The sequence below is a fragment of the Musca autumnalis genome, unplaced genomic scaffold (genome assembly GCF_047663935.1).
Source record: "Musca autumnalis isolate F117 unplaced genomic scaffold, ASM4766393v1 scaffold_4, whole genome shotgun sequence".
In the NCBI taxonomy this organism is placed as follows: Eukaryota; Metazoa; Arthropoda; class Insecta; order Diptera; family Muscidae; genus Musca; species Musca autumnalis.
Genome location: NW_027411977.1, coordinates 117157979 through 117180743, shown reverse-complemented (window position 1 = coordinate 117180743; position 22765 = coordinate 117157979). Strand labels below are relative to the sequence as shown.

The window sequence follows — 22765 nt, the reverse complement described above, 5'->3', positions numbered from 1 at the left end:
CTCAAAAGGCAACAAGGCGTGGATTTTCCAAAGAAATTTCAGGAGACCTCAAAAGGATTTTCTAAAGAAATTTCCAGAGACCTCAAAATGCCACAAGGCGTGGATCTTCTAAACAAATTTCTAGAGACCTCAAAAAGGATTTTCTAAAGAAATTTCTAGAGAAATCAAAAATGATTTTCTAAAGAAATTTCTAGAGACCTCAAAAGGCAACAAGGCGTGGATTTTCCAAAGAAATTTCTGGAGACCTCAAAAGGATTTTATAAAGAAATTTATAGAGACCTCAAAAGGCAACAAGGCGTGGATTTTCCAAAGAAATTTCAGTAGACCTCAAAAGGATTTTCTAAAAAAATTTCCAGAGACCTCAAAATGCCACAAGGCGTGGATTTTCTAAACAAATTTCTAGAGACCACAAAAAGGATTTTCTAAAGAAATTTCTAGAGAAATCAAAAGGCAACAAGGCGTGGATTTTCCAAAGAAATTTCTAAAGACCTCATAAGTTTTTTCTAGAGAATTTTCTAGAGACCGCAAAAGGATTTTATAAAGAAATTTATAGAGACCTCAAAAGGCAACAAGGCGTGGATTTTCTAAAGAAACTTCTAGAGACCTCAAAAGGATTTTCTAAAGAAATTTCCAGAGACCTCAAAAGGCCACAAGGCGTGGATTTTCTGACGAAATTTCTAGGATTTTCTAGAGAATTTTCTAGAGACCTCCAAAGGCAACAAGGCGTGAATTTTCTAAACAAATTTTTAGAGACCTCAAAAAGGATTTTCTAAAGAAATTTCTAGAGACCTCAAACGGTAGAGACCTCTATTGAGTGACGTAGGGGAAAAAGATACCAAGCAACGGCCCTGACCGGTTTTAACATGGCAAGAACTTATTATAGTCCATCTTTCGTCTCAAGTGAACACTGACCTTTCCGTGGCGTCACCTGGGGAGTTGCTCTTAACACCCGTTAAAAGTAGTGGGCTTAAATGCAAAGTACAAGGCCGACATTACTGCCATGCAGGAAATACGATGGATTGGGAAAGGCGTTACTGCCATGACACAAAGCATGAGTTTGGTTGCGGATTTGTAATTAGTCGAAGGTTAAAACATCTGGTCTCCAGCGTCACCCCAGTAATCGAAAGACGGATAAAAGCTACATTTTTCAATATCAGATTTATTTGCGCTCATGCTCTCGCTGAAGACAAGCAGAACAGACTAAATATATATTTAAAGTGCGCTTAGAAACACACAGCCGGTGTACTGTCCATGACATTAAAATTATTCTGGGCGATTTTAATGCCAAAATTGCAAATGAGAATATTTGTGGTCCAGCTGACAGACTTCTCAGCGGCAAAAACTTGGCGGTACCAGATTTAAGCATTTCAACATTTATAAGGGCACCTCGCTGTCACAAAAAAAGGCAAGTACAAAGTCGTTAAGTTCGGAGGCTATACGAAAATGTGGACCTATATAGCCCATCTTTGAACTTGACCTGCAAATGGAAAAAGACACTCGGGTGCAAAGTTTTTAGCGTTCTATTTCAAACCACCTACGTGTTTCAGCTAAGGTACGTACACGATTAGATAGATAGCCACATATGTATATTCCACTCAACTGGCCCCCATTTAACAGGTACCTTCCTTCCTATTTCAGGTACTTTTATACCCACCACCATAACATGGAGGGTATAATTAAATTTGTCATTCCGTTTGTAACACATCGAAATATTCATCGGAGATCCTATATATATTCTTGATGAGGGTAACAATTCTAAGTCGATATAACCATGTCCGTCCGTCCATCTTTTGAAATCAAGATAGAGGTCGCAATTTTTAAGATAGATCTTTGTAATTTGGTATAGAAGTTTCTATTACTCCTAAGATGTTTGGTATTGCAAATTAGGCTATATCGGTCCACGTTTTGATAAAGCCCCCATAGAACGGTACCACCCGATTTTCGGTATTTTGAAGGTTTTAGCCTTATTAACACACAGAAATGGCTTAGTTAGGGGCATAAAACTTTCCCCCCGAAATTTGTTGGTATACGTCAACTCCTTCATATAGCCCACATAGAACGGTACCTCCCGATTTTCGGTATTTGGAAGGTTGTAGCCACAATAATCCACCGAAATGAAATGTGTCGGTCCCATATGAAATTTGTCGGTATAGGTCCACGTCCTCATATAGCCGCCATAGAACGGCACCACCCGATTTTCGGTATTTTGAAGGTTTTAGCCTCACCACACCGAAATGGCTGAAATTTGGTATTTGGTCTTCATTTGGGATATTAAACGTTCCATATAACATTTGTCGGTATAGGCCCACGCCTTCATATGACCGCCATAGACCTCCATATTTCCGGTATTTTAAAGGTTGTGGCCTCAATATCCCATCGAAATGGCTGGGATATTAAACGCTCCATATAAAATTTGTCGGTATAGGTCCACGCCTTAGTATAGCCCCCATAGAACGGGACCTCCCTATTTCCGGTATTTTAAAGGTTGTGGCCTCAATATCCCACCGAAATTGCTGAAATTTGGTACTTAGTCTTCGTTGGGGATATACGACTTTCTCCCAGAAATTTGTGGGTATAAGTCTACGTTTCGAACGGTGCCTCCCGATTTTCGTAATTCTGAAGGTTGTGACGTCAATATCCCACCGTAAGACAGAAACTTGTTGTTTAGTCTTCAATATGGTTATAAAATATTCCAGAAGAGAATTATCAGTATAGTTCCACTGGTTCCTATATCCCCTATAGAAGCGTACCTCCTGATTTTCGGTATTTTGAAGGTTTTACCAAAATATCGGTAAAACCTTCTTGTCTTCTTTGAGTCTAAAAACTTTCCGCCCGAAATTTGTAGGTATAGATCGACGTTTTGATATAGCCCCCATGGATCGGTACCTCCCGAATTTCGATATTTTGAAGGTTAGCCACATTGTTTTACCGAATTTCCTGAAATGAAACTAATTGTTCCATTTTACTTCAATTCAAATCGAGGTGGAGGGTATGAGAAGTTCGGCCTGGCCGAACTTAACGCCATTCTTACTTGTTTAGACTGAATTGGCTATAAATTGGAATATAATGTTCGTCCACATTTTGAAGTAGACCACATATAACGGTACATTCCTATTTCAGGTATTTTTAGCCTGAATTGGCTATAATTTGGCATTTAAGGTTCGAAGGGGCTGGCTACATTTTCAGACCAAATTAGGGTTCCTAGTGGTCAACAAATTTCTCCACAATAAATTGTGGACACAGGTTCATATGTATGTCCTTATAACGGCACCTCCCGATTTCTGGTACATTTTCAGACCGAATTACCTTATAAATTGGTATTTTAAGTTCGCAGGGGCCATACAGTTTCTCCACCAAACATTGTGAACATAGGTCCATGTTTTGGAATATCCCCCTTATAACGGCACTTCCCGATTTCTGGTATTTTGAAGTTTTTAGCTACATTTTCAGACCGAATTAGATAAAATTTGTTCATAAAACTTCTCCACCAAAAATTATGAATATAGGCAAACATTTTGGAATAGCCCCCATATAACAGTACCAGGGTTTTTACTTCTTTCTATGTACCTTCTCTAGTCATAGTGCTGAGGGCATAACATTTTTAATAATATATTCTCTAAGTAAATTATCATTTCATCTAGGTTTCCTCAGGATAGCCACCTTGGGCCACTACCATTTCACTTTTGGAAAAATATACTATTCCGAAAAAAACGTATCGTAATGATTTAAAACAACTTTAGTTCTACTTACGCGATTAACTTTTCTTGGTCGGCAGACTGGTCCCAAAGCCAATTTGCGACGTTCCTCATTTTCAATAGCAGCAGCTTCTTTGTATTCTGGTGGTGGCCACTTCAAGTCTCCACGCAATTTGTTGCTGCCGCCTGAAACATCATCATCATCACCTTCAATTAGTTTATAGCAAATGCAAGGGAATTTTATTCTGAGGTATATTTCGACTTACCCTGATAGCTTACGGCTGCTGGTTGTGATGTGTAGACTGGATTGGGGGCCTGAGAGATGGGAGCCTCTTTGCGCAAGGTGATAATGCCGGGACTGGCACCACGTTGTTCATGGTTTTGTTTCAAATTATCCAGTTGATCGCTGCCATGCGAAACATTTTGGATTGGATGAGGTTGCTGTTGTTGTTGCTGCTGGGGCTGTGAATAAGAATTAAATTGTTGTTGATTGGGTTGTGATACAAATTGATTTTGGTATGGAGTTTGATATTGAGTATTCAATGGAGCCTGTTGATAGGCAGGCTGAGGGGGTTGATAAGATGAAGCCTGGTATTGAGGCTGATATTGTTGTTGTTGGGGGGCTGGTTGATAAGATGAAGCCTGATATTGAGGCTGTTGTTGTTGATATTGAGCCTGTGGAGTTGGTGGCTTATAAGGCTGGGGCAAATGTTGCTCCTGTACCCAGGTTGATGGTTGCTGATAGGGCTGTTGTGGTTGTTGCTGGGGTTGCTGATATTGTTGTTGAGGTTGATATTGATTTTGTACAGGTCCCTGGCCCTGGTAGCCCTGGAATTGCTGGGGTTGTGGGGAATATTGCTTTGGTTGTTGTTGGTATTGTTGCTGTTGCCAACAATGATTTTGGTTTCGATTTTTTTTTTCATGTAGGATTTACCAAATGTTGGACATCAGACACAAAGGGTTTAAGTGGTGGGTATCGGAGTTGTTAACATTCATAGTCACGCACACAATTGTTGGGATTTTCAAAAAAATGATAGGTGGTGCACAAGTTGAAGGACAGACAGACAGAGTGATGTTGGTGGTGGTGTTGGTAGTGAGGAAAAATAGAAAAGACAAAATACCACATTAGTTTTGTGTATGAGTGTGCTCGTGTGTGTGTGATTTTGAGTGTATATTTGTATGTAACATAGGGGTAAGATTGAAGTTAGGGGGGTTATGGGTTACGTATTAGTTATCGGCATTTTTTCGTTTATTTTCTGCTCTAAATTTGGGTGTTAATGATTTTAAGCTCGCTGTAATTGCTGAAATTTTGATGAAGAAGAAAGCAAATTTCGTTTTTAATTTTTATTAGTTTTTTTAAAGCAAATTTCTTTAAACTTATCTAATATTTAAATTAAATTACATAAACATTACAAAAACGTTTGTTTATTTACATATATACAAAGAAACAAAAAAAAAGTTGAAAAAAAAACTACAAAATACAAATAATTAGTTAAAAAGTTCCTGGAAGTTCCAGGAAGGCCTCTTGTTTCGTAACACAACAAGTTTCTATATAATTGGGATAATTTAAGACTATTGCGAGGAAACTCCTAGATTTGAAATCAAAAATCATATCAAAAATTGTGAAATAATGTAAAGAAGAACAATCAAAGTTAAGTTGTATGGCTACAGTAGTACCCACATGGTGGGACTTCTTATAGAAGGCCAAAAGGTCTTCTTTTGATAGAACCCATCGGTTGTCTTATAGCGGACTGGTCTACTAGAAGACCAGTAAGAATTTTAAAAGAAGACGAGTATGTTTTTTCTTACATAAGAGCGTGAGTAAGACTTCAAATAAGAAGCCAATAGGAATTCTTACTAGGCGTTTACACACAGACAGTATTGGCAAGACAATACATTCATACTTTTCTCTATACATATTTAATAATTTATAGATGTATTTTTGAAAAAGGCCAATACTGGCATTTGTAAACGCAGGGTTAAAGAAGACCAATCGTTTTTCTTATAAGAGATTTTTTTGTGTAATTCCGACCGGCTATTTTATAAAACGTCGTTCGGTCTTTAAATAGCATGCCCTTAGAATTCTTAAAGAAGAACAGAAGTTTATTTCCATTTGTTTTTTTATAGAGCGCCCAAAAAGATCTTTTATTTCTTCTTGTAGAATGTTGACAAGTTATTTTATAGTAGGCCATTAGATATTCCTATAGAATGGCGATAGGCCTTGTTACAGAAGTCCGATAGATCTTCTTAAAGAATGCCAATAAAACTTGCCATCGAAAGTCGATATGGCGTCTATAGAAGATCAGTAGGTCATCTTAAAGAAGGCTGGTAGGTAGACTATAAAAATTCATGTCGACTTCCTCTAAGGCCGATAGGTTTGCTTATTTAAAGCCGATAGGGCTTCTTAAATAACTCATATAGGGCTTTCTATAGAAGGACGGTAAAGACGATAGGTTTTCTATAAAAAAATTGTCGGCTTGCACTAAGGCCCATAGGGCTTCTTAAAGAAGGCTAATAGACCTTCTAATATCTGCTTCTCTAAGAAGATTTACAAATAGACGCCCAAGAGGTCTTCTTAAAGCAGGTCTTATGTCGGTTTTCTATTAGGACATCTTCTTATAGAAGGTCGATAGGTCTTGCATAAAAATACATGTGTCATTTTATAAGAGGACCTTCTTATAAAAGGTCAATAGTTCGTTTTATAGAAGGGCGATAGGTCATTTATAAAATTATCTGTAGTCTTTCTACAAGAATACCTTCTCGTAGGTCTTCGAGTGGTCTTCGTATAGAAGATCTATAGGTCTTCTATAAAATAAACTGTCGGTTTTCTATAAGAACATCTTTTTATAGAAGGTCGATAGGTCTTCTATAAAAATACCTGTCGTCATTTTATAAGAGGACCTTCTTATAAAAGGGTGATAGTCATCAATAAAAGTATCTGTAGTTTTTCTGTAAGAAGACCTTCTTCTATAAGGTCGATCTATCTTCTTATAGAAGACATATAGGTTTCTATAAAATGATTATCAAATCTGTCGGCTTCCTCTAAGGCCGTTACGTCTTCTTATAGAAAGTCGATAGGCCTGATATGTTTTCTTATATCAGCTTCCTCTAAGATAGGTCATAGGTCTGCTTATTGAATGATCTGTCGGTTTTTATAAGTAGACCTACTTACAGAAGGTCGAATGGTATTCTATAGAAGGCCGATAGGTCATCTATAAAAGAACCGGGCGTATTTTTGTGGGAAGACCTTCTTATAGAATCCTAACAGGTCTTCTTATTTCCTATTAAAGAATCTGTAGCCTTTTTGTAAAAAGACCTACCTTTAGAAGTCCGAACTATCGTATAATAGAAGAGCTATAGATCTTCGATAAATTGATCTGCCGTCTTTCTGGAAGGCCGATAAGTGTTTATTATCTGGGTGCTTTCCGAAAGAAGTCCTTCTTATAGAAGAGGAATAGGTTTTCTATAAAAGGATCTGTCTGCTTTTTATAAGAAGATCTTGCTATAGACGCTCGATGATTTGTCAGGTTTCTGTAAGAAGACCTTCTTATAGAAGGCCGGTAGTTCTTCTATAAAAGGACCTGACGGATCTGGATTAGAAGATCTTCTTATATGAGGCCTATAGGTCTCCTGTAAATGAATATGTCGACCGATAGGTCTTTCATAAAAGGATTCTACATTCTTCCCTAACAAGACTTTCTTATAAAAGGTCCGGAGGCCTTCTATAAAAGGATCTGTCGGTTTTCTATGAGAAAACCTTCTTATAGAAGTTCGATAGGTCTTCGATAAAATTATCTGTCGGCTTTTTAAAAGGCTGAAAGGTCTCCTATAAAAGGATTCTATAAGAAGATCTTCTTATAGAAGGCCCATAGGTCATCCATAAAATGATCTGTCGGCTTTTCGTAAGAAGACCATCTTATAGAAGGCCGATAGATCATCGATAAAATGATTCTATCAGAAGTTCTTCTTATATAAGGCCTATATGTCTTCTGTAAACGAATATGTCTATAAGGCCGATATGTCTCTCATAAAAGGATTCTACATTCTTTCGTAAGAAGACCTTCTTATAGAAGGTTCGTAGGCCTTCTATAAAAGGATTTGTGGGTTTTCTATGAGAAAACCTTGTTATGGAAGTTCGATAGGTCTTCGTTAAAATGATCTGGCGTCTTTTTAGAAGCCCGATAGGTCTCCTATAAAAGGGTTCTATAAGAAGGTCTACTTATAGAAGACCGATAGGTCATCCATATGATGATCTGTTGGCTTTCCGTAAGAACACCATCTTATATAAGGCCGAAAGGTCATCGATAAAATGATTCTATCAGAAAGAAGATCTTCTTTAATAAGGCCTATAGGTGTACTGTAAACGAATCTGTCGACTTTCTACAAGGCCGATAGGTCTCTCATAAAAGGATTCTACATTCTTTCCTAAGAAGACTTTCTTATAAAAGGTCCGGAGGCCTTCTATAAAATAATCTGTTGGTTTTCCGTAAGAAGACCATCTTATAGAAGGCCGATAAGTTTTCCATAAAAGGATCTTTCGGCTTTCAATAAGAAGACCTCCTTATAGAAGGCCGGTAGTTCTTCTTTGGAAGTACCTTCCTGCTTCCGGTAAGAAGACCTTTTTCATATAAGGCCTAACGTTGTTCTGTAAAAGGATCTGTTGGTTTCATTAAGAAGACCTTCTTGTAGAAAGTCTGTAGGTCTTCTAGAAAAGTATCCGTCAGCTATAAGCGATAAGTCTTCTATAAAAGAATTCTATAAGGTCATCGATAAAATGATATTTCGGCTTTCTGTAAAACGACCTTCTTATAGAAGGCCGAATGGTTAGCGATAAAATGATCTATCAACTTTCTATAAGAACAATTTTCGGCCTTCTAGAAGAAGAATTTTCGGCAGGGAAGACTGAAATTCTAGATATAGAAAGGCGAAAGGTCTTCTTCTAGAAGACCGAAAAGTCTTCATATAAAAGCCAGAAATATTTCTTTTAAATGACCGAAAGGTCTTCCCTTGCAAGGCCTTCTTGTGAGATGGAGGTGGTCCTCTAGTTCTTCCTATGCCGAAGTTCTATCTAAAATAGTCGGATAGATAACCGATAGGATAGAACTAAAATATGTTCAGTGTGATCACAACACGACTTCAAACCTCATTAGACTCAAGGGCATGTTGTTTGTTTTTTATTTTGCAACACGAAGTGCCAAAGTCAAATGTCACAGAAAAATCAAATTGAATGGGGAATGGTTATTATCCTTTGCAGATTATGTCTAACAAATGTTGGCCGAGGCTACGTCTCAATCGGTCCAACCGATAAGTCCTATTTTCACCCGTTCAATTTTTTTGACTGGTAACTGGAATCGAAGCTACTTTATCCACACACAATTTTTACTATACATATTTCCAAAGGAAAAAGTCTAACGGAGTCATATGAGACGATCTTGGTGGCCAATCAACTCGTCCAAAACGTGCTCACCGAAGTGTTATTTCAATAAATCCATTGATTGATGCAATGTGTGGGAAGTGGCTCCGTTTTGTTGAAACCAAATGTCGCCGAGATTACGAGCTTCAATTTCAGTCATCAAATAGTCGGTTATCACGGCGCAATAACGGTCCCCATTGACGATGAAGTCCTAACCGGCATCATTTTGAAGAAATAGGGGCTGACGATTCAACCGACCCACAAACCGTTATTTTTTCTGGATGAAGTGGCAGCTCTTGAATCTCTTTAAGTTGCTCTTCATCCCAAATGTGACAATTGTCTAAATATAGAAAAATAGGGTTGGACTATGGTTTGGAGAAATATACATATGTATCTATGTAGAACGAAGGAATCAAAAATCAAAGTTACAAAAAATTATTCTCTTTACTCTTTTGACGGACCAAAAAATTGAAACGTGCAAATTCTCACTTGACACACTGTACGTGTTGTCAAGTCAAGAAAAATACAACATTGTCCTGCAAAGTTGTTAAGCAGAAAAAGTAGGCAAGGTCTTTGGTTAGATTAATCGTCTATGGGAAGCTTTTAAGTTTATGTTAGGTGTTAGTTATTATAATCACATTGCATCTTCCTTTGGTCACACGATTTTTAGAGAATTCTTTTGTCCGCCTTATTTTTAATGAAGATTCGGATGTGAATCTTTAACCAATTATGGAACTTAAAAATGTTTTCTTTAATTATCACTGCTTTGGTCTATTTTCAAAAAAAAAAAAAAAAACAGTTCTCAAAAACGACGAATGCAACTACATTTTGTGTATTGCCATTTTGTCTCTATTCCGTAAGTTTGGAGATTTGTTGCAATACCAATTCCCTTTCCTTAAAGCTGTTTTAAATATTATCTACACAGGCAAAGCTCTTGTTTTTCGATTACAAAGCTTCATTTGTTGTACACAAAGCTTTTTGTTTTCTAAAATCCTCTACACAAATAAAGCTTTACGTAGAGCTCTTAAAGCTTCACTAATAAACGTTTCTACACATATATAGGAGCTTTGCTTTGCATTATTGCCTTACAAACTTATGCCATCACACTATGCCATCGAGAATACCTGTTGTTGTTGTTGTTGTTGCAGTTTATATTGTTGTTGATAGTATTCGTGTTGTCGTATACGTTGTTGGTTATAGGATTCAAATTGTTTTTGATAAATAGGCCTGCCAATGGGAGTAGCAGACTTTTCACGGCTTATTCCTCGTGGTTTGATATGGGAAAATTCCTCTTGTTGTTGTGGTGGTGGTTGTCTATCCATGGGACTCAAGTGGTTTGGAGTTTTCTCATGATGTTCATTGGGACGATATTGTGTTGCGTGGTGGTGGGGATGATGTTGAGCTGATTGCTGTTGTTGTTGATAGGTTGGTGTTTGACTTTTATCTCTTGACTGTGAACAAAAATTAGTTGGTTTTTTTTGAGATTAAAGCTTGATTTTCTCTTTATCATGTCGTGAGAATAGATAGAGATCGCCAATTTAACAACTTGACATTTCAATTTTGCCATCGATATGTGTTAGTTACTACAGTAAGCGTTTTATATTCGTAACCGATTGCGATAGCGATCATCTCCAGCCTTTGCCTTTGTTATTTTTCTCATTCCGTACGAAGGTATGAATTATCCTTTGGATCAGGCATAGCACTACAATGATATTTTGCTGTGCAAAATGGCAACTATTAGTTTTGCACTTAAGCTCTACTTACAAAAACAACCCTAATTCTTTTCATTAATCGGATCCGATCAAAATGAAATGGGAGAAGTCATTTTGATACGACACCGAGGCTAAAACCTTGAAAATACCGAACATCGAGAGGTACATATCGTTCTATGGAAAGTTTGGCAGTTTTAACGAAGACTTAGTATTAAATTTCAGCCAGTTCGGTTGGTAATGAGATTAAAACATTAAAACTCCGGACAATCTGGAGGTTCCGTTTAATGGAAGCTATATCAAAAAGTATAGGTTCACTTTTTGATATAGCTTCCACAGTTCTGTAAAATCTTGAAAATATCGAAAATCGTGCAGGCCATATCAAAACGTGGACCTATACCGGTAATTTTCTGCAGCAATGTCTTATAAAACCAGCGAAGACTAAATACCAAATTTTAGCAATTTAGGTTGGAGGTACCGTACTAGGGGCTATATCAAAACGAGGATCGGCTATGACAACTTTCTGGCGATAAGTTTTGTAGAACCCAATTAAGACTAAATACCACTTCGGTGGTATAATGAGGATAAAATCTTGAAAATACCGAAGATTGGAAGGAACAGTTCTATGGGGCTATATAAAAATGTGGAATGTTTTGTAATCCCAGCAAAACAAAATACCAAATTTCAGCTATTTCGGTGGGATAATGAGGTTAAAAACCTCCAGAGTTCCGAAAATCGGCGAAAACGTTGGTCTGGACAGAAAACAATTCTTGGGAAAAGTTTTTTAGTCTCAAAAATACCAAATTTTAATGGTGAAAACCACGAAAATCTGGTGGTACAGTTTTATGGGGCTATATCAAAACGTGGTCTGATATAGACCAATTTCAGTGCCAAACATCCAAGGAGTAATATAAACTTCTGTAACATTTTAAATACTTCGAGTTTTGAGTTGATTTCAAAAGATAGACGGAAGGAAGGACGGTCGGACATCGTTACAGAAACTTACAACTGTATGCTGAGCATGATATAAAAAAGTATCAGTCGGCTATGCCGACAGAGACATGCACTCAGCCTATGTGAAATGAAACTTTCATCTATGGACAGATCGAATGTATTTTGGGTATTTTCAGAATGTTGTGGCTCTTTTTGGATATTTGAACTTGCCGACAAAAATGCGGATTAGGATTAAAGTTCAAAAGTGTTGCGGAGGAGGTACATATTCCTTTATTCCGACATAGTCCATTATGGAAGTGGATCTTATCTTTTCGATAGATGGATATCGCGCCCACTAGTAATTTCGTCGGGTCGTCGTATAACTTTTGGTCCAGTATGCCAGGAAGCATGAACTTGCCCATATTATCGCTGTAAACAGGACCACAACCAACAGTATCGGTATACATTTCCAAAGGATCTTCGAACATACCCTAAACTGCACTTACACACAAATGTTGAACTTCTGTGCGGGAGGTACCCTAAGAGAGGATCGATATGGAATTAATTTGGACAAAATATTGGGAGATCCTAAGTTTGAACCAAACTGGTTGCCCGTGCATACCATTTTAGTGACATTTTAAAACATTGGGGGGGTAGTACCGGAAGTTTTAGACCGGTATTGCCCATCTTCGAACTGAACCTAAGTTCGGACAAAATATGACGAATGCCGAATTTTGGACCAAATCGGTTGATCAGTTCGGAAGTTATCGTGCTCTCCAGCCACTACATATGGTGCCATAGGGGGGTTTTACACCTTTCGGGAAAAACTTTTACCGTCGTAATTGAGGCAGTTAATGCAAGTTGTTTCAATAAAAATCGAATCGAAAAATCGAAGTAATTGGAGAGCAGGTCTTAAAGTGAACTTCTCCGAAATGTTGTGTGTGATGTACCCGAAGGAGTGGATAAATATAGCCAATATCCGAATCTGATCTACATATATTAGGATGTGTAAAGTATGGACCCAATCGGTCACTTCCTTCACAATTTTTCCGATAATTATTGAACTTTTGTGGAGGAGGTACCTAAAAGAGTGAACCGATATGGCTTTTCTTGGAACTTAAACTAAGTTTGTGTAAAATATTACGAAAGCAAAATTGTGGACCGAATCGGCAGATGCGTTCGAGAGTTATCTTGCGGTCCAACCACCACACACGGTGTCATAGGGATTTTTTGCAACTTTCAGGCTATTTTATCAGCAAGTATGGACTTGCCCCTGATAAACTATTACCGTCATACGGAGGGCAATGAATACAACAAAAATAAAAGCGATTCGAAAGCAGGTCTTAAGCAAAACATTTCCGAAATTTTGTGTGGGAGGTACCCGAAGGAGTGGACCGATTAAGTCCATACTAGAACCTCATCTAAGTCTTGTAGATATTTCATGATTTGCAAAGAATGGACCAAATCGGTTACACCCTTCAAGAGTTGCGCACAAACTTTCCGTACATTTTCGAACTTTTGTGGGGGAGGTACCAGAAGGAGTGGACCGATATTACCCATCTTCGAATTTAAACTAAGTTTGGACAAAATATTATGAAAGCCAACTTTTGGACCAAATCGGTTCGGTGCGCACCAGACAGCCACCAAATTGTCTGAAACGGATTTCGTTTTATTTCGCTGAGGCACATTTTGCCCGTGTGAAAGTGTATATACCCTCGTTAGCATAAAGCTGTCAGGAAAAATATGACTCAAATAAACATTCCTATGGCACAACATGTCTTTAAGCTTTTCTAAAATTAATGTCAGAAAAAGCTTTGCGGTTTATTCCCTTTCAAACATTACATAAATTAATCCCGCAATAATGCTTTTATTACTTTCCCTAAAAGCTTTGCTAAAATTAATGCCGAAATAATAATCCGCTACTAAAATGAATGCAGCAGTAGGGTTTTTCCCCTAAAAGCTTTATAAAATTTATGCCGATAAAACTTTTCTTTTTCTTAAGCTCTTTCTTTCTCCTTAAAGCACAACTAAATTAAGGCGTCAATCGTTTTTTTTTTTTTTATTTATTCTCCTTAAAGCTTTTTCTAAATTTGTTTGCCGAAATTAAGCTTTTTATTTGTCCTTAAAGCTTAAAAGTTCTCCTCAAAGCATAACTAAAAAATCGTTTGCGTAAAGCAAGCTTTTATTTATCCATGAAGCTTTCTAAAAACATAAGCTTCATAGCTGGCACAGCTTTTGTTTAAGCCAAATTCTCATCATCGCTTTGACGAGAATACCTTTAGTTCATCGTTATATTGTTGCTGATAGAATTCGTGTTGTTGTTGACGTTGTTGGTGATAGGATTCATATTGCTTTTGATAAATAGGTTGGGCGGCGGCGACCGGGCTAAATGACTCCCCGTTGTCACGACCTAACCCAACCGAGCTGGTATTCACAATGTTTTGCTTGGGATTTTGTGGTCTACTGTCCATGTTGTAACTCCAGTCGCTGGCGCCTGTCGCCTCACGATGATGTTCAGACGACGACTGATATGGTGTGCTAGGGTAATGTTGTTGGCTAATATATTGCGGTTGTTGTTGGTAGGTTGGTGGTTGCTGTTGTTGGTCTCTGTTGTTTGGCAAATATTGTTGTTGATAATATTGTGTAGGTTGTTGTTGTTGGTTAAAGGTTGGCTCTTCAAGTGGTTGGCGTCGGTGTTGTTGACATTCTGGTTGATGCCGTGCAGCATCAAAGCTCATTTGCATTGGCTCCTGCGATGGCAGCCGACTGAATTGCTTGTCTATCAACACAATAGGTGCTTCGGGAGTTTGAGGAGGAAATGGCTCATAGAGCGACTCGACGCCTTGTTGTTCCTCTTGATTATTATTAGGTGGGAAACTTTCACCTGCATGGTTGTTGGTGTTGTTAGTGGTAGTGGCATTAATGTAAGATGTTGGTTGGTTTTGTTGTGCTTGATTTGAATAATGTGAGTGGTGGTGTTGTTGTAGTTGTTGTTGTGATGGTGGTGGTGCTTGGGGGTGGTGGTTGTAATGGACGTTATTGTAAATTGGACCCTGGAATTTTATAATATATATACATATTTACAAGATAAACCAAATGTACAAAATGTGAGTAGTGAATAGTTGTTGTTGTTGGTTGGTTGGTTTGTTGTTTGATCACATGACAGAGTTATTAGTGTGCAATTAGTGGTAGAGTGTATATTTATGTATATATGTGTGTGTTATTTTAAATAATTGGGTATTTACATGTTTAATGTGTATTGTATATGTAAATCTGTACGTACATATGTATGTATAACAAAAATATAATTACAGTTTTTGGAAAATTAATATAAAAATATAATCATATTTAATTTCAATCAAAAAATATTTGTAATCATTTGGCCATTTGTGGTTAACTGCTTTGTAACACCGAAACACCAAGTAACAGCCAATTCAGTAGAAACCCCTTTTTAAAGAATTCACATCGAGCGGTATCGTTTACCGTTTAGTGTGAGAACTCGCTATAAAAAAAACTAAACTCAAAATTTCAGCCATTTCGGTCAGAAAATGAGGCTAAAACCTTCAAAATATCGAAAATCGGGACCTAAATTATATTCGGTCAATATCAAAACGTGAACTTGGGAGAAAGACTAAATACCAACTTTAAGCCATTTCGGGCTGATAATGAGGCCTTAACCTTCAAAATAACGAAAATCGGGAGGAACCGTTTTATGGGGTATATATGAAGATGTGAACCTATACCGACAAATTCCTGGTGGACAGATTTATACCCCAAACGAAGACTCAATGACAAATTTCAGTCATTTCGGTTGGGCATTGGACAACATTCGAAATACTGAAAATCGGGAGATACTCTTCTATGGGGGCTATAGAAATTCTCTTCTGGAATGTTTTATATCCTCATCTAAGACAAACTACTAAATTTTATCCTTTTCGGTTTGATATTGACGCTGAAACCTTCAAAATACCGAAAATCGGGAGGGACCGTTATATGGGGTCTGTATGAAGACGTGGACCTATACCGAACAAATTTCTGATGGACAGTTATATACCCCCAACGAAGACTAAATAACAATTTTCTGCCATTTCTATGCGATATTGAGGCCACAGCCTTCAAAATAACGAAAATCCGGGGGTACCGTTCTATGGGGATCATATGGAAACGTGGACCAATACTAACAAATTTCTGGGGGAAAATTTCTTAGCCCCAAAGAAGATTAAATGTTAAAATTTAAGCCATTTCGGTGCGATAGTGATGCTGAAACCTTCAAAATACCGAAAATCGGGAGAAACCGTTCTATGAGGCCTCCGGGAACCTCAAGTATTAACTTACAGCTAGTTCGGTTAAAAAATGTACCAAAATTTTTTAAAATACCTAAAATTGGGAGGTACCTTTATATGAGGGTTATACCAAAATATTGGCCTATATTAAAAATTTTTGGTGGAGAAGTTTTGTGGCCTCCGCGAACCTCAAGTATTAACTTACAGCTAGTTCGGTCAAAAAATGTATTGACAATTTTTGTTGGAGTATGGGAACATCAAATGTGAAATTACAGTTAGTTCGGTTAAAAAATGCAGCTAATGTCGCTAAAAGACATAAAATCGGGAGGTATAGTTACATTGTATATGGGGATTATACGAACAAAACATGGACGGATATAGCCCACATTCAAACTCGACCTGACTATGGAAAAATACACTCGGGTGCAAAAATACGGTGTTCTAGCTCAATTATTGCGGACACTAGAGTGACTACAACAGACGCACATGGCTAGGTCGACTCAGAATTTTACAATGATCAAGAATCTCCATACAATGGTGGCGGATATAAAAAATAAAGAAAGATATAAAAATAAAAATAAACAATTTTTTTTGACGGATTAATGGCGAAAAAATATAATTTTTTTTAGTTAAAATCGAAATTTTGACTTTGACAGTTCACAATTTGTTTATAAATTGATATACTTATTTTAATTCCGCTTCGCTTAAGTACAAGATTATTAGGTTCTTAATGATCCCACAAAAACATATGCTGATCGGTTTATTCGTTTTCGAGCTATAGTGGGCACCGCAAACTGTTTTAGTAAAAACCTTTTCGTAGTTGGCCATTTGTCGGAATACTGTGTGATCTATCAGACGAAAACAAAATCTTCTGAAAAAAATGGCAGATTTCTTGTAAAAAATTCATGAAAAATATAATTTTTCGTGCTTAATAAGTGGCCATAACCCCTTAAGCGAGCCGACCAGTAGAAGGGGTTGTCTCATTTCTATTGTTACATTATATTTATAACTAGCAGACCCCGGTCCGCATTGCTGGCCCGTCGTAATGAGTTTTAATGACATCTTTTTATGCACTTTATGCAGAAAAAGTGGGCGTGGTCAAATTTTCTTTGCACAAAACCCTAAGTCGGGTTATGGCGAACATTTCACAAAAAGAATTATCCAAATCGGTCCAGCCATTCTCAACTGAAGCCATTACAAACGAACGACATTTGATTTTTATTTATAAAGATTTCATAATACCTTCCTACTAATTTTTTAGGTTTATTGAACATGTGAACATGTGGGTTTATTGAACAAAGTTTAAAATTAATTAAAAGTAAGTACATACATAAATATATATATAATTAAATATTTAGCGCATACAAAAGCCATCACACCGTTTGTCTAACCTAATTATTTATTGTCACTGGCGTTTGTTTTTATGGTGCTATTATTATTATTATCGTTGTTGTTTTTATTATAGCCTAATTTATTTACAAAACAAATAATTTAATGTAACCCAGATTGCAAAAAAAAAAAACAAAATATTGTAATTTGCAATTTATTTCTTCCTACAATTGTAATATAACTGAAATGCATTTATAATTTTCCCTAACAACTGTCGTACAACATCAAATACATACATATTCACATGAACATTAATGTATGTGACACCCGCTTGTGATTTAAGTGGCCATTTACTGTGTGTAACTAGTGGAGTCACTAGTGTGTTCTCTGTTTAAAGAAGACTTTAATCACAGTCATCTAACCAAGAAAATTTTTGTCATATCAAAGAACGCAGTCAGTTTCAGTTTAGGGCAATGCCATAGGACCCGCTTCTATAAGAGACAGATACCAAACAGTACTAGTCTATGGACCCAAGGCATGGGTACTAAGGCTTTTTCTCAAAAATTATTTCCTGTTCCACAAATGAATGATCACATGCCCATTAAATACTAAAATAATATTTATTCCATTTGAATATGTATTTAAAACAGTTTCCGCACAAAGCATTTTCAAATTGTTTTTATACCCTCCACCATAATAAGTAAGGTAAAATTATATTTTTCATACAGTTTGTAACGCATCGATATATCCGTCGCAGAGCCTATAAAGTATATACATAAATTCCTCATTAGCATAACATTCTAAATCGATATAACCATGTCCGTCTGTCCGACAGTCCGTCTGCTAGTTGAAATCAAGATACAGGTCGCAGCAATATTCAAGATAGAGCCTTATAATTTGGTAAAGAAACGTCTTTTACGACTAGGATGTTTGGTATTAATATATAACCCCCATATAACGGTACAGCCCAATTTTCGGTATTTTAAAGGTTGTGGCCTCAATATCCCACCAAAATGGATAAACTTTGGCATTTAGTCTTCGCTGGGGGTATAAAACATTCTAGAAGCGAATTATCAGTGTAGGTCCACGTCTCCATATAGCCCCCATAGAAGGATACCTCCCGATTTTCGGTGTTTTGAAGGTTGTGGCCTCAATATCGCACCGAAATGACTGACATTTGCTATTTACTTTTCGCAGGGAGTATAAAACTTTTTACTTGAAAATTTCCGGTATAGGCCCTCGTCTTCATATAGCTCTCAATATCACACCGAAATGGCTGAAAGTTGGTATTTTGTCATTGAAGGGGACATAAAATATTCCAAAACAGAATTATCCTTATAGGTCCACGTCTTATATAGCCCCCATAAAAGGGTAAAGTCCGATTTTCGGTATTTTGAAGGTTGTGGTCTCAATATCGCACCGAAATGGATGAAATTTGGTATTTAGTTTCTTCTGGGGGTATAAAACTTTTTACATGCAATTTGTCGGTATAGGTCCGCGCCTTCATAGAGCCCCCATAGAAAGTTACCGCCGATTTTCGGTAACTTGAAGGTTGTGGGCTCAATATCGCACCGAAATGGCTGAAAGTTGGTATTTTGTCTTTGTCGGGGCCATAAAATATTCCAGAAGAGAATTATCAGTATATCTCTATGTCTTCATATAGCCCCCATGGTAGGGTACCCCCTGATTTTCGGTATTTTGAAGTTTGTGGTCTCAATATCGCACCGAAATGAATGAAATTTAGTATTTAGTTTTAGCTGGGAGTATACAACTTTTTACATGAAATTTATCGGTATTGGTCAGCGTCTTCATATAGCCCCCACAGAAGGGTACCGGCCGATTTTCGGTATTCGGAAGGTTGTGGGCTCAATATCGCACCGAAATGGCTGAAAGTTAGTATTTTGTCATTAACGGGGGCATAAAATATTTTAGAAGGGAATTATCAGTATAGGTCCACGTCTTCGTATAGCCCTCATAGAAAGGTACAGCCCGATTTTCAGTGTTTTGAAGGGTGTGGTCTCAATATCGCACCAACATGGATGGAATTTGGCATTTAGTCTTCGCTGGGGGTATAAAATATTCCAGAAGAGAATTATCAGTATAGGTCCACGTCTTCATATAGCTCCCATAGAAGGGTACATCCCGATTTTCGGTAATCTGTAGGATGTGGTCTAATATCGCACCGAAATGGATGAAATTTGGTATTAAGTTTTCGCTGGAGGTGTACAACTTTTTACATGAAATTTGTCGGTATAAGTCCACGCCTTCATATAGCCCCATAGAAATGTACCGCCCGATTTTCGGTATTCTGTAGGATGTGGTCTCATATCGCACCGAAATGGATGCAATTTTGTATTTAGTTTTCGCTGGGGTATACAACTTCTTACATGAAATTTGTCGGTATAGGTCCACGTCTTCATATAGCTCCCATAGAAGGGTACCTTCCGATTTTCGGTATTCTGTAGGATGTGGTCTAATATCGCACCGAAATGGATGAAATTTGGTATTAAGTTTTCGCTGGAGGTGTACAACTTTTTACATGAAATTTGTCGGTATAGGTCCGCGCCTTCATATAGCCTTCATATAAGGGTACATCCCGATTTTCGGTATTTTGAAGGTTGTGGCCTCAATATCGCACCAAAATGGATGAAATTTGGTATTTAGTTTTCGCTGGGGGTATAAAATATTCCAGAAGAGAATTATCATTATAGGTCCACGTCTTCATATAGCCCCCATAGAAAGGTACCGCCCGATTTTCGGTATTGTTTAGGATGTGGTCTCATATCGCACCGAAATGGATGAAATTTTGTATTTAGTTTTCGCTGGGGATATACAACTTTTTACATGAAATTTGTCGGTATAGGTCCACGTCTTCATATAGCCTCCATAGAAGGGTACCTCCAAATTTTCGGTATTTTGAAGGTTGTGGCCTCAATATCGCACCGAAATTGATGAAATTTGGTATTTAGTTTTCGCTGGGGGTATACAACTTTTTACATGAAATTTGTCGGTATAAGTCCACGTCTTCATATAGCCCCATAGAAAGGTACCGCCCGATTTTCGGTATTCTGTAGGATGTGGTCTCATATCGCACCAAAATTGATGAAATTTGGTATTAAGTTTTCGCTGGAGGTGTACAACTTTTTACATGAAATTTGTCGGTATGGGTCCGCGCCTTCATATAGCCTTCATATAAGCGTACCTCCCGATTTTCGGTATTTTGAAGGTTGTGGCCTCAATATCGCACCAAAATGGATGAAATTTGGTATTTAGTTTTCGCTGGGGGTATAAAATATTCCAGAAGAGAATTATCATTATAGGTCCACGTCTTCATATAGCCCCCATAGAAAGGTACCGCCCGATTTTCGGTATTGTTTAGGATGTGGTCTCATATCGCACCGAAATGGATGAAATTTTGTATTTAGTTTTCGCTGGGGATATACAACTTTTTACATGAAATTTGTCGGTATAGGTCCACGTCTTCATATAGCCTCCATAGAAGGGTACCTCCAAATTTTCGGTATTTTGAAGGTTGTGGCCTCAATATCGCACCAAAATTGATGAAATTTGGTATTTAGTTTTCGCTGGGGGTATACAACTTTTTACATGAAATTTGTCGGTATAGGTCCGCGCCTTCATATAGCCCTCATAGAAGGGTACCTCCTGATTTTCGGTATTTTGAAGGTTTTGGGCGCACCAAAATGGATGAAATTTGGTATTTAGTGTTCGCTGGGAGTATAAAATATTCCAGAAGAGAATTATCATTATAGGTCCACGTCTTATATAGCCCCTACGGAAGGGTAGCTTCCGATTTTCGGTATTTTGAATGTTGTGGTCTCAATATCGCACCGAAATAGATGAAATTAGGTATTTAGTTTTCACTGGGGCTATACAATTTTTAACTTGAAATTTGTCGGTATAGGCGCGCGTCTTCGTATAGGCCCCCTAAAGGGTACCTCCCGATTTTCGGTGTTTTGAAGGTTGTGGTCTCAATATCGCACTGTCCATGTCTTTATATAGCCCTTATAAGCCGGAAGGTACCCTATTTTCGGTATTTTGAAGGTTGTGGCCTCAATATCGCACCGAAATGACTGAAATTTGGAAATGAGTCTTCGCTAGGGACACAAAACATTTAAACAGGTACAAAACATCCCTGGTATAGCCCCCATATAAGCTTATTACCCGATTTAAGCTTTTTATGCCCTCAACCATTGTATGGAGAGTATACTTAGTTTGTTTTTCCACATGGAAATAATATGTTGCGACCCTATTAAATATATAGTTATATTCTTGAGCAGGTAAAATTCTACATCGATCTGTGAACGGCCTTCCTTCCGTCTGTGTTAATCATTTTAGCATCCACAAAGATATAACGCTGAAACTGGGGAAAAATTAATCTTTTGCAGGCAAGTCAAGTTCGAAATCTGTACAACAGATTTATTTATTTTTTTTTGTTTTTTAGTTTTTATCTACATTTTTGGCCAAGATTGTATGGTATTTGACTTAAAAAAATTTTAGACGGTCGAAGCTAACGCTTTTTTTATTTGTTTTAAATCATTTTGTGCTTGACGATTTTTTATTGAATCACCGTATATGTATGATCTTATGGAATCTTAAATAAAAATTCTTCAAAATGCGACTGTTCAAATTTGTCCGACATCCACGAAAATTTCAGCAAAAATCTATAAAAGATGTCATGCATTTTCCAGTTTGTGTTACTTTGGTTGGTAATAACTACTAGTTAACAATTAGTTCCATGCCCTAGTGTGTATCTATTTATGATGCACTAACATAATAAACACATGTACGAGTACCATATTATAGTTATGTATATTGTATTCTAATGAAAATAAATAAATAAACAAACAACTTAGATATATATTTGCACATCTGTGCATGTAATGCTCCGGTCTATTTGACAGTATATTTGCTCAAATGTCAACTAAATGACATTAACATTTTCTGATGTTTATTTATCACGCGTTAGTATGAAAAGAAAATTGTAACTGAACAAAACAATATGAACATTCATGTTAGAACTTTTTTTTGTTTATTTTGGAATTTTTAATAATTCAATAGAATTGAATGTGAAAAGAAAGTTCGGGATGGTTGATTTGTAAAGGTTGTTTCCTCTTTTAACCCGCCTGATGGCAAATGAGGTTAAGTAAAGATAAGAAAACAAGTTGCAAAAATTGTCATAGTACTTTCCATGGTGCAATAATCGAAAGGTAGGAATATCGTTGAAAAATACAACCCTTTTGCAATGGCTTAAAACGTCAAATGGCATGGAGTACGGTGAGTCAGCGATCAGATGACAGAACAGGCAATAATAAGAAAAAAATGTAATCAGCTGTAAGTTGTGGCCAACCTTCACATTATCTTCAATAAATAAATTTAGTTTTT

General features: G+C 37.1%; 1 protein-coding gene across 15 annotated transcripts in view; it reads right to left on the bottom strand.

The window, feature by feature from the left end:
* The window catches only part of LOC141403343 (uncharacterized), a 564369-nt gene that overhangs the window by 7639 nt on the left and 533965 nt on the right, over positions 1-22765 (bottom strand). For 7 of the 15 annotated variants that reach the window (XM_073985610.1, XM_073985614.1, XM_073985611.1 and 4 more), the window contains 4 exons: positions 14027-14803; positions 10233-10559; positions 3962-4577; positions 3751-3902 (listed from right to left, as the gene is read on the bottom strand). In XM_073985610.1, the coding sequence (XP_073841711.1) occupies positions 3751-3902; positions 3962-4577; positions 10233-10559; positions 14027-14803 (1872 nt within the window). The remainder of the gene's footprint in view (positions 1-3750; positions 3903-3961; positions 4578-10232; positions 10560-14026; positions 14804-22765) is intronic. The other 8 variants (XM_073985623.1, XM_073985624.1, XM_073985615.1 and 5 more) reach the window with 7 other exon arrangements.